This window comes from Limanda limanda, chromosome 4 (genome assembly GCF_963576545.1).
Source record: "Limanda limanda chromosome 4, fLimLim1.1, whole genome shotgun sequence".
Taxonomy (NCBI): Eukaryota; Metazoa; Chordata; class Actinopteri; order Pleuronectiformes; family Pleuronectidae; genus Limanda; species Limanda limanda.
In genome coordinates, this window is record NC_083639.1 from 11,117,100 (window position 1) to 11,135,967 (window position 18,868).

Below are 18,868 nucleotides of genomic sequence, written 5' to 3' on the forward strand. Positions count from 1 at the left end.
CTGCTTACCATCGATCGCCCCCGCCGGAGTGGTTACTTCCAAACTGTGCAACAATCCCAGGAAGAGCCATCCCGCTGCCAGCATGTTGGCCGCGGTGCGCAACGCCGAGTCTTATCCTGAAAGAGAACCAGGCATCAATCGGCGTCTTGGAGCTCGTCAGGCTGGAGGAGGCAGAGACAGGCGGCGACGTGGAGAGCCGTGCCCGGGCTGTGATGCTCCTCACTGGGGATCCGCTCTCCGCTGCTGCCGCTGCGTGCCCGCACTCGGAGGGTGATTCCTGCAGACTGTCCAGTAGAGACGAGGGGTCTTCTGCTGCCCCGAGCCCCGCGGTGCTGGTTAGGGTCTCCCCGGGTGCATTGACAGCCCTGTCACCCGCTCACACACACACACACACACACACACACACACACACAAAGGCTAGCGGGCTGGAGGGAGCATCAAGCTAGCCTGGCTCGCAGTGGAGATGAAGACGGAGAGCTGACCCGCCTCTTGCTCATGCAGTCGCCCCGTCTTTTGTGTCTCCCGGCCCCCGATGAGGAAGCCCGCAGGAGGAGCTGAAGGAGCGGATGAACCGAGCTGCTCTGCTCCGCGACACCACCTCTCTGCTGCTGCTGCTGGCCGCAGATTGAGCCTGGAGCCCCGAGCCCAGTCACTCACTCACTCACTCCGGCAGCCAGCGGTGACGTCGCAGCCTGGCCCTCCCCTCTCCCCAACACCCGACCTGCACCCCTCCATCCATCCGTCCATCCATCCATCCATACACTCACCCCTTCATCCATCCACCCATACACTCACCCCTTCATCCGTACACTCACCCCTTCATCCATCCACCCATACACTCACCCCTTCATCAATACAACCACCCATCCATTCACCCCTCCATCAATACACTCATCCATCCATATATCCACCCCTCCATCCATACATCCATCCATTCACCCCTCCATCAATACACTCATCCATCCACCCATACACTCACCCCTTCATCCATACAATCACCCCTTCATCCATCCACCCATACACTCACCCCTTCATCCATACACTCACCCCTTCATCCATCCACCCATACACTCACCCCTTCATCAATACAACCACCCATCCATTCACCCCTCCATCAATACACTCATCCATTCATCCATCCACCCCTCCATCCATGCATACATCCATTCACCCCTCCATCAATACATCCATTCATCCCTCCATCAATACACTCATCCTCCATTCATCCATTCATCCATCCATCCACCCCTCCATCCATCCATCCATTCACCCCTCCATCCATTCATCCATCCATTCAGCCCTACATCAATACACTCATTCATCCATCCATCCATCCATCATCCATCCATCCATCCATCCATTCAGCCCTCCATCAATACACTCATTCATCCATCCATCCATCCAACCCCCATACATACATCCACCCACTCACCCCTCGATCAATACACTCATCCATCCATCCATCCATTCACCCCTCCATCCATACATCCATACATCCATTCATCCACCCATACACTCATCCATTCATCCATCCAACCCTCTATCCATCCATCCATCCATTCACCCCTCCCTCAATACACTTATTCATCCATCCATCCAACCCTCTATCCATCCATCCATCCATTCACCCCTCCCTCAATACACTCATTCATCCATCCATCCATCCACCCATCCACTCATCCATTCATCCATCTATCCATCCCTCCATTCATACTTCCATCAATACACTCATCCATAATTCCACCCATACACTCATGCATCCATCTATACATTCATTCATCCATCCATTCACTCCTCCATTCATACTTCCATCCATACACTCATCCATCCATCCATCCATAATTCCACCCATACACTCATCCATCCTTCTATACATTCACCCATCCATTTATACATTCATCCATACACTCATCCATACTCTCCTCCATCCTTCCATCTATTCATTGGTCCATACATCAAATCACACATCATGTCAACTGACTGCCACTGAGCTCTGCCTGGATCCTGCCTTTTAACATTTACTGACATGACATCTCTCTTTCCTACTCATTGTTTATTCCTTTTACATTTACATGATTAAAAATCAGTGTGAAATTTTTCATCAATCTTTCAATAAAGTAAGGTAAATATTTATTGCTCTCCAAGAAGAAGAAGATTAAATATGTTTAAGACCAACCTGGCAAAATTTTTGATATAATATCTGATGAGACTTGATTCTATACCTAATAAAGTTTTTTTAACACGTATTAATATAAACATTCTAAAATATTTAAATCAAAATAAGACCAATATGTATTGCTGCTCAAGAAGACACTCACAATATCACTGGGTTGATACAGATTTACAATTAAATAAAAAATCCTGTGATTAAATGTAATCCAACAACAACATTTTAAAATTAAAAGGCACATGCTTAATTCAGTATGCATTTTGTTACAGTTTAACCACCTGGCTCCCCATTTACTCTTCCACTTTGCCGGTAACATCGTAGGTGATGGTGGATCAGTTTAATGATTTATTAGTTCTTCACACTTGAAGCAGCAACCTGGATTTATCACTCCCACATCAGCAGCTGTCTCCTATAACAAGGATCCAGCAGAATGCTGTCTGTCTGTGGGCCTCCTCCCAGAATGAGATGAAATGTCCACAGATGATTCAACACTGCATCTATCGCAAAATCCCACCCTCAATTTCTGGAGGACTAGTGGCCAGCATGCAAATGAATTGTGGGATAGTGATGATCACTGGAAGTTTCACATTTTGGCATTTGCATTTAATGACATTTAGAGCAGACCCTGGAATAGCTTTGTCTACCAATTAATTAGGTTTAGCAGAGAAATGTCATCCTCAGAAATATGATCCTGTACGGTGGTGGTGCCTGTGCTATAATGAGGACTGGAAACTGATACATGCTTTTTGCCTTCAGTACCCATGGAATCCCTTCTGATTATAATACTAAAGAATTAATCAATTTGTCACAGTGTATTTTACTTGCCATCAATATATATGATCAAATATCAACATTAAGACAATTTATTTTGTCCACATTATCCACATATGTTTGTGAGATAACCTGACCAACCTGCAGGGGTCATCAGTCACACAAACCCTCTGTGGCCTCCCACCAATATACACTGCTAATTGGGTTTTTTAAGATGTATGATCAAGCTTGAGGTGCCACTAAAGAATATTATGGCTGGGGGCAACTGCAATATATGAAAAAAAACCTAGGCAGATATTATATTCTTATGGAATATATTTCTACTCCTCTATGCTGATGACACCCAGTTATACCTTAAAACGAAAAATCCAATGTCCTTACATTTGAAACTTTTTAATTTCATTTAATAACTGTGGATCAATGGGCCATCAATTAAATGTGGGGTAAATGGTTTGATTCGTCTCTCCTCTTCCTCACTCAAATGTAATTTTAAATGGATAAAAGAATCTTCAGAACATGTTTGAGAGTCGACTCTAAGTCACCAAAAGGGAATCAAAGCAAAAACAAGGGGTCTAATGGTCAAAGAGTTGGATTAGGAAACACACAATTTAGCTAAATAATTTTACTTACACATGATGTTTTTATATTCTGACACATGTAATCCTACTCTAGGAGATGTGTGAACCAAGATATATAAGGCTACTTCTAAATGTATAAGGAAACCTTGACCAAACTGCTTGTCAGAAAAGGATTTTTGGAGGAGTTATCGCAAACCTTGGGTACACTTTATCATTTTGACATGTTACATAAAGAGACTGTGTTATAATCAAACCAGCTGTCTGAAAGTAGACTGCTATAAATGAGCCTGGAAATGGAGAAAGTGCTTTCAATTTTTATTTTGTTTTATGTAAATCATGAATCATGAATACATCATAATGTGTTTTCACAAAAAGACACGTCGTTTGTATGAATATAATAATATAAACCCATCAAATTAATGGGAGAATAATCAAATCAACATAAGGTTACATAAAAAGCAAATGCTCAAAATTGACATATTCCAATATCTTTTTAGATGACACTTAAAATAAACTATTGACCAATTACACAGGAAATTAGATTTGGGCTGATAACAAAACAAAACAGTGTGTCATAACAAACACAAAAAGGCTTTCTCATTAAAAGACAGTTTATTGAATCTCACACAAACCCAGACCCTCTGTCGTTGAACAGTTGAACTGCTCTGAGTATTTCTCTGGTCTTGCCAAGACTCTTTTGCTCTGGGCTTTTGGAGAATAACAGGAGTCATTCGAGGCTAAAGTCCAGGGGAAGTCACAGGTTAATAGAGTTAAAGTGGAGATGGAAAACATTTCTTCTTCTTCTTTTTTTTAGTTTTTTCAGATATAAAGACACATATGAGTGTGTAAATTCTCAACCTCCGGAAAAGGACACTGAGTCTTTACATCTCCTCATTGTCATGGTTAGTTTTCACATTTTCAACAATTTGAATTAGGAAACATGTGGAACAACTCTTGTGAAACCAAAGAATGTCGTGGGTCTCAAGTGGTTTGACTAAACTGTAATTTTAGTCATATCACTGTTGCATCTTAAATATACTGAAAACTGCACCGTTCTAAGTAATCCTTTGCATATAACTTGTCTTTCATTTTTATTATTATAATGAAATATCTGTTTTGATATAGACATCTTTAAGACTACAGGGCATTACAGTATGATAGCCACCTGTATCTGTCTGCGTTATGCTGTGCAGCACTGACACCTAGTGGGTCTACACTGTGAGGTTAAATCCAAAGAACAAAGGATCTTTTGTGTGAAAAGGGAAAAAAGGAAAACAGGCTTTAACATACTGTCAAGATGACTGTTTGGTCTGAAGTGTTCTTCTCTGTCTCACTTGCCTGGCTGCCTCTCTTTTAGAGATCATTTTGACAGTGAGCACAAACACAAAGAGAAATTATATTAACTTAAATGTGTCCCACACTGTGATTTTGTTAAGGCGTCAGAAGCCAAGGTTGTAAACTATTGGGTTATACTCTAACAATAGGTTTTTAAAGCATGTTAAATCATCCAGTATCTAAAATCCCAAAATATAAAAGTAACTTTTAAGTAAGGCTGTCAAATATATGTAGTAAAATAGAAAATACAATGGTTTTCTCTGAAATGTGAATCAAAAAAAGCATAGAATGACACAGACACACACACACACACAATAATGTGACCATCTTCTTCCTGTGCTTAGGTTGTCATGGGGATGAGCAGGTAATCCAATCCGCAATGTTAATGTATTGGCGGTGTGGCCTAGGATGTAGAGTGATCCACTCTTCCCCATTTACTGGCCGAATGGTCCTTGGCAACATATTGAACCCCTAAATTTGGCAGAACTTCGACCACCTATTCATTGCACAGTATCTTAAACTATGTAAATTAAAAAAATTAAAATTAAAAAATTAAATTAAATTAAATGAATCCTGCGCAGTCTGCTTCTGCGCAGGAGGTGCGCAGTTCGCTTCTGCGCAGGAGGTACATTTTTTATTTTTTTTTACAAATTAAAAAAATAATTAAAAAAAATAAAAAAAATAAAAAAATAACAGAAAATAAATAAATTTTCACCACTTTCTAATTTTATGCAAATTTTGGTAAGAATTTGAGCATGTTAAAGCCCTCAAATAGCCAATTAATTTGCCTGAAAAACAATAATCTTTACAATTTCACTGTCTGTCAGTTCCTGTCAGTGCTGTCAATTACAATAACCAGTAAAATGCTTTACAGAGCCCTGTGGACAAAAGTGAATGCCACTGACACTTGTCTCTGCAATCTCAGTAATCTTCTATTGATTTCAGGGCCCCACCAGCATTACACTCACATTCTGCTGGAAGCCAAAGAAGAAAGTGCTCTTTTGATGAATCTTCTTCATTTTGGGAAATGAGCATCAAAGAGGCCACAGCGTCCAACTTTGTTCAGAGTTATTTCAATCAGGATTCTCTGTTATATTCCCTCCTTCTCTCCTCACCCACTTTTATATGCCCTCTGGTGTTTTGGCAAGAGTTGCAGGACTTACTTTAGTGCTTGCAGCAAGGCGTACATAGCAACAGTAACACAACACTAATTCTCAAACCTATGAAATGTCGTGTTCCAGGCCAAAATCTCATCATACCAAAAGCTTTTGTGCAAATCCTGACCTAACTAAAACCAGACGTGCACTCGTGAAAAGGCAGAGAGAGACACACAGGATACAAGATGCAGATCCTTTTCACATTCTTAGTAATCATCAGAGACACCCACACACACCCTCACACACACACCACAGACCAGGGGCGGCTCCTGGTACAGGCGACATAGGCGGTTGCCTAGGGTGAAAAATGCCGAGAAGGCGGCACAAGAGACTGAATTATCATGACGTGACACATGCAATGTAAACAATAAATTAATGTCACATCATCATCCTCTAACCCCGGGATGCACCGGAGGTAGAAGCGCCGCGAAAAGCGGTCCGCCTCATTTCCTCGCCCATGTTCGCACCGGCAGCGTAATGCCGGGAAGAACCGGGAAGCGCCGCGGCCACACACACACACACACAAGCACATAATCTTCTGTGGGGGGTGAGGGGTGGGGGGCGGCTACAGGCTCGCGTAGGTCAGTCACCTGTGAAGACCAGCATCATTTACCCCTGAACCAGCGCGGAGAAATGCGCTCCCTGGGCCGCAGGGATGAGCCAGCCCCACGCCACTACGCTGCCATGAGTGGAACCAGGACACCAGTGGACACAGGAGCTGGGTCCGAACTCATGGGTAAGTTTGGCAGGCTGTCGTGTTGGCAGGACTTCAACCACCTATTCATTGTACAATATCTAATAATAGATTAATTTAAAAACAAAAATGAACCATAACAATTTCAAATTAAATATAAAAAAAAATTAAATTAATTTAAATCAAATAAAAAAAATTAATTAATTTTTTTTTTAATTAAAAAAAACTGCGCGCGCACATCCTGCGCAGAAGCCCATTGCTCACATTATGCTCAGAAGCCCATTGCGCAGGAATTGCTGCTTAAAAGTTACTTAGTAACCCAGTAGTTTCCAAACTTGTCTTCTGACGCCTTACAAGAATCACAGTCTGCTGCTGCTTGTTTCCATGTGATGTCCTGAGGCTGCCCCCTGCTGGCTGCTGGGTTCCTCTGCTGCTGATGCTTGGTTTGTGCAGCTTGTGATTAACTAAAGCTGTCCATAAAAGAAAAGCTTTATTATCCGTCAAGGGCAATTTGATGTACAACCAGCAACCAGTGCACGACAAAAATAAACCAATATATACAATGTAAATAAAACACAATATATAAATATAAAAACCCTATAGACTAAGTAGCAGGGGAAAATGAGCTTTTAATAAATTAATTGATAAGTCGACCAACAGAAAATTACCCGTCAACTATTTAGATATTCTAGAAACATTTCATTCTACTTTTAATTTCCTGTTCTGTTTCTAATTATAAATAATGTTGGTGACATTTCCTTGATAAATGTGTGGAGGTTTTATTATCTCTCCTAAGGAGGTTATGTTTTCAGTTCTGATTTGTCAGTCAACATGTAATAAACTACTGGACCAATAACCACAAAACTTGGTAGCAGGAAGCTGCATGGATCAGAGATGAACCTGTATGGCTCTGTTGAGCTCTACTGAGTGCCAGTGTAGTGAATGAATCTGGAATCCTCTCTCAAAAAACACCCCCCCCCCCCTCACAGGGTTTGTAGTGTGAAGCTAATGAGGTGTTTTATTAAGATCTGAACGAAAAAGTCACACCAAGTGAATCCACTTTATTTTAGCATGAACAGAAAAAAAAGAAGGGAGTTTCATTTCACCGTTAGCAGCAGGACATACTACTGGGTTTTCCCTCTCATACGATGAAGGTTACTCTATCTCTTCAGTTACTAATAAAGCTCTGTTCAGTTAGACACACGAAGGGATATAAGAACTGGGGTTAATGAAAATGCAAGAGAATTCAAAACCAACACAAATTAGTCCTCCCCAAGTAACACTAAGTTTTACTCAACCTGCGTCCCTGAAATTCAAGTATGTGTCCCTTCTGTATTTCCAAAAACCCTTTTAGCATTTATAAAAAAAATACACTGGCATGAAAATGAATTTAACATGGACACTACAGGGGTATATCAGGCAGTCCATGCCCAACATACTATATTGCCATCTTTCTGCAGCAGGAACCTGAGAAATGAGAATGTATAACACATCAGTATCATTACTTAGGTTTCCATGGCTGTGACCAAACAGCTGCACTCCAGCTGTTGTCCTGAATGAGCTTTGCTAATGAAAGAATTCTGCATAGTCACATGCAGTATGCGTTGAGAGCACAGCATCCTGGTTTAAATGTTACTATCAACACATCTCCTTTGGTACTCTGTGTGCAACAAGCATACTTAAATTAATTACACATGCAGTGTAATTAATTTTGTATTATTATAATTTTGTACTAACAGGAGAAAACTTACGTCAAAGTCATATGGATGATGGGTACCCAGTTGTAGCGATGGTGGATACTTGTGTATTCAAAACAAATGAGATGTTAAAAGACCTACCTTGAACATAAGTAACCATCAAGTAGATAAACTACAGGTCTATTAGAAGAATTTAGATAAACCATTAATATTAGAAGAAGAAAATTTCCTTCTCAAACTTCTCTGTTTACATACACCTTAATCATAACATAGCTTAAAAACCCAAAGCAAAGAATTAAACCATTTCAAAATGCATCATTCAGAAAACATTCAATTATCTGAAATAGTTTTAATAAAACGTGCACTTGTCAAAGTGTAGGTGTGCTATGTCTTGAAAAACAGCTTCGGATTCCTATCACTTGTGCACATGTACCAACTTTCTGGAGGCCGAGTATGAATTACGAAATGTGAGAATGGATTTTTAAAAAAGAGCTGTACTTGTGTAACAGTGTATTTTATATAGATGGATCATTGTCAGCTGTATAGCCAGTAACAGTTTTAAGTGCAATATTAAATTAGCTTGGACCTCTAAAGAATGTTTGTATTAAACTATGAAATGGTCTCAATAATTTAATTATTTTTGATAGATAATTTTTATTATTTTAATAATCATATTTCATGATTATTAATAATTAGCCAACGTCAAGTCTACTCCTATTGCACAACATAAATGGTGCCCCCTGTGAGGCAATCTAACTCCAGCTGTATCATAATACTGTGTACAATAATCCAGATTCTTTTTTTTCCAGAATTTTAATTTTTTGAAAAATTTGAATTTTGTTTGAAAAATTTTAATTTTTTTCAAAACTTTTCCTTTCTCTCATTTGGTATTGATCATGATTCGTTGTTGAAGAAGAAAATAATTTTGGAAATTTATTCTTCTTTGCAAAGTTTTATTTTTAATTCATTTGAACTTTTACCAAACCGGTATACCAGTGCCTGGTGTATCCGTAATTGGCTGCAGATTGCAATCGGTGGTTGTGTTCTCGAAGCACAAGAATCATAAATGATTTAAGAAAAGAGAAAAATAATTCTAAGAATTTATTTCTCTTTGAAAATTTTTGTTTTAATCCCTTTGCACCTGTCCCAAGCAGGTATACTAGTGCCTTGTGTATCCGTGGTTGGTTGCTTATAGCATGTCAGTGGTTGTGTATCTCAATGCACAATAATTATAATTAATTTTTGAAGAGAGACATAGGTCCGAAACTAATTTCTCTTTGAATTTTCTTTATTCTTAAATTCCCTTTGCTAAGCAGACTTTTGTGTAACTATGGTTGGTTGCTGACTGCGTTTCAGTAGTTAGTAATTTTTATAGGAGATTTTCTGCATGCTTTTTGATCTTAAGGAGACAAACTAGATTTGAGAGACTAGTTTTCAGAAGACTAGTTGTTGAACAACTAGGTCTTAAGGATTGAGCCACCGAGCTATCCTTCATTGACACTTTATAGACACAGGGTGAAGCTCACCTGTGCATCTTGTTGTGTAGTTTTTAATTAAGTGTTTTACCCACTTTTTCTAAGCAAGCGTGAGCAGTCCACCAGGTGCCTTTTCGCACTCAGAAGATGAGTAGCATGTAACACCGTGGGGCAAGTGCTCCCTCAGGACCAGAGGTCCTATTAGAGACTGTAGCCAGTCTGAGTAATTTTTTTCTAATGATGCGGTGAGTGAGTTGAGTGAGTATGAAATAAGTACCTGCGATCGTAAGATCAAGAACTGTCCATGCACTCATCAACCCCACTGGCCCGCATCCGAAAATACCCCATGCTCTGGGTCAACTGACACTCCTCTACCAGCAGAGAGCCGAGCTGCAGACCCAAGAACATGCGAAGGCGGTCAGAGCCATGCAAAGCAGCATGTCGAGCGGAGCAGGAGAAAAACTCCCACCTGCGGCATATCATCGAGACCCGCAAAGAACAGGACCAGGCGGTGCAGGAGCATGCGCAGGTCAAAGGTCAGCAGAAAGGGGGGCACAGTCAAACAGAGCTGCCCCCCCCTCCAGCTGAGATCCCTGATGACAGGGCCAGGAGCTGACGTCATTCCCGGTGGAGCCAGCAGAGCAGAGACACTGGGAGAACAGCTGCGAGCACAGCTCCACAACCCTCATGCAGAGGGAGCTTTGCTCTGGAGAGCCAGACACACCCAGCAGTCCACCGCTCCGACCCACTCAACACCAAAGGGGGAGCAGGACTCAACCCCTAGACGCGCAGTGACCTGGGACCGCTATGAGGCAACATCAAATGCCTGTCCAGCGGACACACAGCATCCACTCCAGCCAGAAGGAACACATCCTGCACGGAGCCATGCTGATCCACATCACAACGACGGAAGGACTCCGTCCTGGAGGGCTGAAGGAGATTCCCAGTCTGCCACTCAGGCAGAGGCGCACCATGACTCACGGTCGCGTCCTGGATGGTCCTCCAACCCCGGTGCAAGAGATGGTGGCCACGAAGATGAGTACCGTGGCACATACGAGTCAAAAGACACTGATGACTCAGCACCCCCTCAAAGAGAGGAAATCCGCAACCGGCGGCAAGAGCCCCTTGAAAAGACATTTATCGCTTCGACCCAGACAACCGAGGGTTTAACGAAGACGACACCGTGGTTCTGGCAGTTCAAACAAGTCCAAACAAATGTGGACCCGGCGCTGGAAGATGACAACTTTCCCCACGTCAAGATGAACCCCAGCAAAGAGAACCAGAAACAACGACCCTTCCAACAGGGTGCCCCTCAAAACCAAGGGGGTGAGGATTTCAACCAGCCCCACAAACAGTTTCGACCTCAGCACCTGAATCCCTCTCCACAGAGAAGTAGGGGCTGTAACCAAAGGAAACCTCATCAATACCAGGAGTATAGTGATGGTGACCGAAATCCAACACATGGGATGTATCCTGGCACAGAGGAATTAATACGGAGATGTGTGAAGCAATGAGAGACATTGTGCCACGTGTTCCTCCAGGCTCCCCTAAGAGACCAGACACTGAACCCCGTTGGCGAAACTAGAAGCAGTTGCCCTCCTTCTCCACTCCTAAAGATGACTTCAATGACTGGGAAGGACCAAGGCGCTGCCAGAAACCCCTCTCACCTCCACACCTGAAAGGGGGGGGGGAAGAAATCCCAATTTTAAAACAAAGACCGCTCAAACCACTCACTCCATCAATAGCTGCATGCTTTAGACCCTCTGTCAGTAAATTGTATAACGTAGTTCAAGTAGTGAACCTTCTTAGACCTCGTTGAGGATTTTGAAGTCGTTACCACTACGGTTGTGCAGCCCTCACGGGTACAGTTGGCAATTCAGTCTTGGCAGTGCAATTTCAATATCTGTAGATTTGCAACCCTAGAAATAGGATTTACCATATATTCACAGATTAGCGAACAACAGAACGTGACTCGCCGTTCTAAATGTTTTGGTTTGACAGAATAACACATGTTTACCTCAAAACACCAGCACCTACTCAAACATTTTCTTCTGTTCCTTTTTCCACTTTTCTTTAATTTCACTCTTCACCGAAATTCATCAGTATGTTAACAATAACTGCCGATAAGCATGATGTGAAATTGAAAATGTGCGCCGTGTTTTAGAATATATGTTGTTTAGCCTCTGTCTGCCCAGACAATTACCTCTCTCTGTTTAGACTCATGCCTCAAAGACATTTATGCCTCATGATGAACTAACTTTCAATGCTTCAACTCCACTCAAGGATTACCTCTCATGGATTATCACTGGACTCTCGACCCTAGCGTGCCCTGGAAACCGGGTAACGACCCACTTCCCAGACCAAAGGGGGATTGTTGGGCAAGGCCCAGTGATCTGACATAGAACAAAGAGTCGTAAAACCTTAGGCCAGGCTCGGGTAACCCCTTACATTTAAAAATCCAGCATGGGGCCGCAGGTCACTTCCTGGGTCCCCACTGTAAGCCCGCCCCTGGGGGCCAAATCCTGACAATTCAATTGGCCGGGGGCCACACTGACCCCTGACCCCTCCTCCCAGGGGGGAGTCACCTGAGACATGACTTAAAAAGGCTGAGCTCACAGAAACCTCTCTCTTTTTTTCCTCCGATGCTGATGTGACAACGAGACCCCCCCTCGGGGTCTCACCAGTTAACCCAGCAACTTAAGGAGGCAACTAATTTCTTTGTCCTCTTTTTCCACTCCAACGCTGAAGTTACCACTAGGCCTCCCGAGGCTTTACCAGACGACTCAGTAAACTAATGGAGGCGATAAGACATTTATTTGAATTCATTTCATTTTATTCTTTCATCTTAGTCGACGTTTTTATTTTGAAAAGGACCTTTCCTGTTTTAACTTGGAAAGATCAAACAGGAAATTGCTCGCTGGACGATCTCAAACTGTTTCATTTTCCCCACGGACTTACTTTTGTTTTTCCAACGATCTACAAACGGCTTCAAACCAGCCGTCCCCTGCAGAAGCGCGACGTTCATCCCGCTGAGGAGTAAGAGGCAATCCACTCCGTTCCTGTAAAACAGCACGATCTCCGCTGTTACAGAAGAAGACGACGTTCATCCCGTCACGGAGCACGAGAAAATCCGCTCCTTGTCCGGTCCAGCGGCTGAGCTCCGGAGCTCCGCTCGTGAGAGAGACCACGTGATTCACTGGCCCCCGACACATTCGCGCCGAGGTGCAGACACACCGCGAGGGTGGTACAGTAAGAGACTTGTGTTGTCTGGGCAGATGTTAGTTTTGATACGTAGCATATTGTTTAATATTTGATTGTATCTGTTGCGAGACCGCTGAGTCTCATTGTTTTAGCCGGCTAAGACGAGCCGCTACTTCCGGTTCATTTCCGGGTTTGGTGTTAGTGGTTGAGCGCTGCGAGGAAAGCCTCCAGCCACGCTGTTAACGTCTGTGTTAGTCTGCAGTGAGTTTACCGATCAGAACCTCAGCCCACAACGTCCGCTTGGGGCTGAGGGGTGAATCACTGTTAATCTATCTCTGGCGTATTTTTAAGAGCTTCTTTGAACTCTCCTTACATGTTTTCTCTCTCTTTCTCTCTCTCTCTCTCTCTCTCTCCTTCTAAACCGACCTATACACACTTCTGACCTGTATTTATAATACAGGTCATGTCACATAGTTAAATCTATGCTTAGAGAGGCTGAACACATCTGGAAACCATTCGGCCCCCAAAGCCAAGCAGAGATAAGAATTCTCTTTGTCTAAAATTTCCTTTGTGTAATTCATGTGACGACCACCAGTGTGCGCTCCGGCCACATGGTGTCATTAACATAGACTCCATCTTGAATAACGCAAGTTAACCCACCATTTTGAGTCTATTATTGCCACGCCTCCGCTCTCTCTCTCCTCCCATCCTGGCTCTAAATTCATAACGGCTCCGCCATCTTGTTTTGTAGTCAATCCGCCATTTTGAGAGTTTTTAGGCCTTGATTCCACGAATCATGATCGGCCTCCATCTTAGATGTGATGTCACTACGCGTCATCGCCACGCCCCTTTTTTTTCTCTCTCTCTCGCACACACACACACACACACACACACACACACACACACACACACACACACACACACATTGATAGACACAGACAGATACACACACACACAGAGACACATAGATGGACCAGAGGTTATATGCGTGTTCTAAATTGTGATAAGCTGCTGTTGTTATCTTTGAAATATGGGAGTTTGTTAAAATGATAAATCATTAAATAACACTAACTTTATTTCACATACACACACATAGACACACCCACACAGAGAGACACTTTGACACAGACACACACACACAGAGACAGACATACATAGGTAGACCGCAGGTTTTACATGTATTTTCTGAATTGTGATAAGTGCTGCTGTGTTTATCTTTGAAATATCGGAGCTTGTTAAAATGATAAATCATTGAATAACATTATAACTTTATTTCCCCTTTTTTAATAAATACTTTTGTAATTAAAGTATCTGTAGTCTGTGATTATTTGTGCATAAGTGTGTGATTGCAGCTGGATTATGATTGCCTGTGCTCGAACTTAGAAGCCTTCACTGTTTATTAAGTAATCGTTAATATTAAAATATTGACATTATTAATTTGACATTTATCATTATGAGACTGATAATTATAGCTTGACATCGTTGGTCCCTGGAAACCAGGGTGGTGCCCCCCTTTCTCAATTATTAATATAGATAGTATTATTCTTAAATTGATAATTTTATTGTTTTTGACTAATTATTTTCATTATTCTTGGTTGATAACCTTATCATTGTTAATTGATAGCTTGTACTTTCTAATTGATAATTCCTATTTTCTCATTAGTGGTTTTATTGTTATTTGATTACTGATCATCTTCAATTAATAATTTAATTATTTTTGATAGATAATTTTTATTATTTTAATAATCATATTTCATGATTATTAATAATTAGCCAACATCAAGTCTACTCCTATTGCACAACAATCAAATAAATCCTCTTTATTTAAAGTGGTGTAAGGACTCCCACATGGGCTTAAGAGATGAATCCCAGGGATTGCAGAAGGACTATGAATGAATATAAATCCATTTATCCATCCGTTATCTATTCCACTTGAAGGGTTGTGTGGCTGGAGCCAATCCCAGCTGAGACTGCTTGAAAAGCGGGTTCACCCTAAACATATCATATAAAAATCTTGTTTTTTGGAAAATTAAATCTGGGGATTTCCTCCTACTTTAAGTTCCCAACCATAACAAAACAAAACAAAACCTGAGACTGGTAACCACTCAGTTGATGTGCTCACAGCTCATAGATCTGCAGTCTGCGTCAAAGTGGTAATGTATTATGTAAGGGGTCAGGAAAAAAGAAAAAATGGTTCTGAATCCCTTGTGAGATAGAGTACACATATACATACTGAGGTCTTCCTAGGAACGCTGTTGTTTTTCCAAACACATCTTGGCTCTTTGTGTGTGGTGGTGTTTAACTCAAACTACCAGCAGATGGAAGCACAGCACATATGACCGACATCCTGTCAGAAAGATACACACATCATGCTTCCTTTGAACTTTTATTTTAATCTTACGTTGAAAGGTCATACCTTAATCTCTCCGACATATTCAAAACAGTAAGTAGAAAAGAGTTGAGAGCTATTTTATAATTTTTTTTGCACTTTCTATACAAAGGTCTCATTGTTTTTGTAAAACTGTGAAAAAATTGAATAATTTCCTGCATCCTCATTTATCTAAATGGTATGAAGACCCATCACTATGTCACCCAGTGGAGCGTATACCTCTGCCACGGCCCAGTAGTCATACATACCAGTTCCCCTAAATATACCTGAATCATCAAGGTCCATGAATCGTTCCCTCAGAAATAAGTGAAAATGTCAAAAAAGTGACAAAAATAATTCCTGGATCAGCACCAAAATTCAATAAATTCTTCGCTTACCCATACCAGGCCTTTCCACCAAGTTGCATGGTCATCTGATCAGTTGTTTTTGAATGATTATGCTCATAAACAAATCAATCAGCAAACAGAGGTAATAAGTAAGACCTTAAACTATGGTCATATTTCCATCGGTTTCTTATCATAATCCTCTCTAAGGTGTAGAAGCCTGACACCTCACATCCATCATCTGCTCCATCTTACGTGTTACACTTCAGACTTCTTCACCTCCCAGGATCACGATTTCTTTTTTTTCCATCTGATCTCTTCTCCTCCACTGAGGAGTGTGAATGTGACATGTGCAATCATCAGTGATCGCTGGGATCAGTGAGATCAGCTTTAATGGCTCATGCTGATATTTGACCCTGCAGTCATTAGAAAGTGACTCACATGCACATCTCTCATTACTCTGACAATTTGCGCAGCATTAACGCTTCACCTCAATTGTCCCCACACAATTCTCTTTTCTATCTGCAGCTCGTGTTGTAGCGTCATACTTCACGTGTTGAATGACTCACACTGTACTAGTAAGAGATTCAGATATACTCTATTGGATAAAAGTCATTGCCTTAATTGCCTGTCAAGTCCCTATAGCCTGAATTACTTGATATTTTTAATTTCATTTTAGCCTTCAAATCATAATATTACACTAAATCAAAATTTATATATATATATAAAAGTCAGCATTTTACCATTTCTATTTCAGATAAAGCTGTGATATCAGCTGCAAGATGTTAGGAGTTCCTGATGTACCATTTTAAGATATCAAGTGTTAAAGTATCATTGAGGGAAAGTGTGAAATGGTTGACATGGAGCAGCAGTAAAGACGTCCCTCACTTCCTCTTCTCCGTATGAAACGTTCACAGAAGGTCGACACTGATCAAGTTAGTTTTTCCTCCTTGTGAGATTGGTTTTTACGTCATCAGCCTGAACCATCTGAGAGAACTGCTGGTAATAAGTCTCCTGCTCGTGGACCTCTACTCTCCTCTCCTGTGTTTCTTTCCAGGGCGAATCTTTATTGTCGCTGTAAGTGAAAACACCATTCATCTGGTTTGTGTCATGACTGGAGCAAGTATTTCATGCGTCATTCTTTCATCCACAGCTAAGGGCCCATGATGCACCTCCGCCCAGTTCACTGCAGCTGTGATGGAAGCCAGGCTGAAGTCCAGGGAGGAGAAACAGGTCGGTGCTGGTTTACACACTGTGCTGCTCTCAAGACAAACCGACAACCCAGCTAACGTCTGGTATTTACAGCTGACCAGAGATTAAACTTGTCTTATGCACACACACACAACTGCACACATGCATAAATCTCTGAGACGCATCATAATTTGGACCTACATCATCACTCATCCTCTACACTCCCTTTCTCCCTCCCTTCGCTGCTGCTCTCTCCCTCCCCTCCCTCGCTTCGGAGCCAGATAGATTACCTCATCAATCTAAGTTCCTAGTATCACATCCTGTGTGTGTGTGTGTGTGTGTGCAAAGCAGAGCAGTGAGCCCCTATTCAGTGGGAGTTTAGTACAAACTCACTACAGACATTTTGTGAAGTGGGGGGAAAAAAAAGAAACTTCGAGTAATTACTCAATCATACCCCTCTATTCGTCAGCTCATTCTGAAGACGTCACACAGAAAACTGCACAGACGCCTGCCTCTTTAATGCTGTTTGAAAAAGTTGTATTATCAAAATGTCAGGGGGTCTCCTTTGGATTGACACACTGTGAATGTCAGTAAACCCATATAGGTGCTATAATGTAGAAGGTACATGTAATTGAGGTGAAAAAGAACAAAAGTAATCTTTAACATCAAGCGACAGGAAGGCTCTGAAGTGTTCAGAATTCGCTGTCGAGCCACAGAAGACTATAATAGTGTGTCTAATAGTTTTGTGTGAATGTGTATATCACAGTGTGTAATACTAATTATTTCACATGTTGATTATGTGATTAATACATATGTTTCTCCCACGTTAAGAGGGACTTTTTTTAGTCTTTTTTAATGTTTTTTCCTGTTGAGGGAACTGTTGGGTTAAAATTGTATCGAATTGAATAAATACGCAGTTTATAGATCACAACATCAACAAATGAAATACTTTCAGTATAATCCCCATCCTCCCACTGCCACTTAACAGACCCCCAACTGGCCAACATCTTCCCTGGATGACCAGAACAACCAGCACAGTCATGTTACTTCAGTTAAATGGACAGATTATTTTTGTATAATAATTTAATTCCTTAAAAAAATGTTATTCAATTGAACATTTTCAATATGTGCATTGTTTATAATAGATTTAATAAGTTGGTTAAAAGTGGCAGCCCCTCTCCTAACTTCAGAAAGGAAGCTGTTGTACGATCTGTATGTTTTTTCCTCCTCGAAAGGAACAATTATGGAGCGGGCAATGCTGATAACACCTAAGGAATTTGAGGCATGCACAAACAGCCCTTCCCCCATCCGCTCAGCTCTCCGTCCCCTTCCCCCTGCCCTCAGCCCCTTCTCTCCTTTCCTCCCACTCCATCATCACGCACTCTTTCTGCCTCTTTACGCTCAAATCTGAAGCACTGATTACTCCCAGCTGCGATGTATGGGAAACAGCTTGCTCAAGGAACTCTTGAAGACTAATTTCACAAAAACAAATATTAAGAATAGCATAAAATGTAGGTGAAGACGTGTGGGTGTTTCCTTTCAGTTTCTGTTGAACTTGAAAGGGTTGTTAAGTTGTTCCAGAGGAGGTGTTAGGGCCTGGATTTTTATACCTTTCATCAACAAATACAACATCTCTGAGACGACCTTTTAATAATCACATACTTGGATAGTTATTGGACTTAATGTTAGAAACAAACCTGTTCAAGAACATCTCATTTATTGTGGAATCTTCAACGACTACACACAAAAAATTTGAATAAAGTCTTCAATTTTTTTTTTCAGGGAAAATGGAAAATTTAAATGTTTAAAAAATGCCTTATGTCACAATGTGAAAATAAATAATTCCTTGATATGCCTCTTTGTCCAGATCCATGCCAACATTCAATC

General features: G+C 41.5%; 1 protein-coding gene across 1 annotated transcript in view; it reads right to left on the reverse strand.

The window, feature by feature from the left end:
• Positions 1 to 84, reverse strand: part of LOC132999547 (low-density lipoprotein receptor-related protein 1-like) — a 112,769-nt gene extending 112,685 nt beyond the window's left edge. The window contains exon 1 of the mRNA XM_061069240.1: positions 9 to 84. Coding sequence (XP_060925223.1) covers positions 9 to 84 — 76 coding nt within the window. The remainder of the gene's footprint in view (positions 1 to 8) is intronic.
• Positions 85 to 18,868: the final 18,784 nt, after the last annotated feature.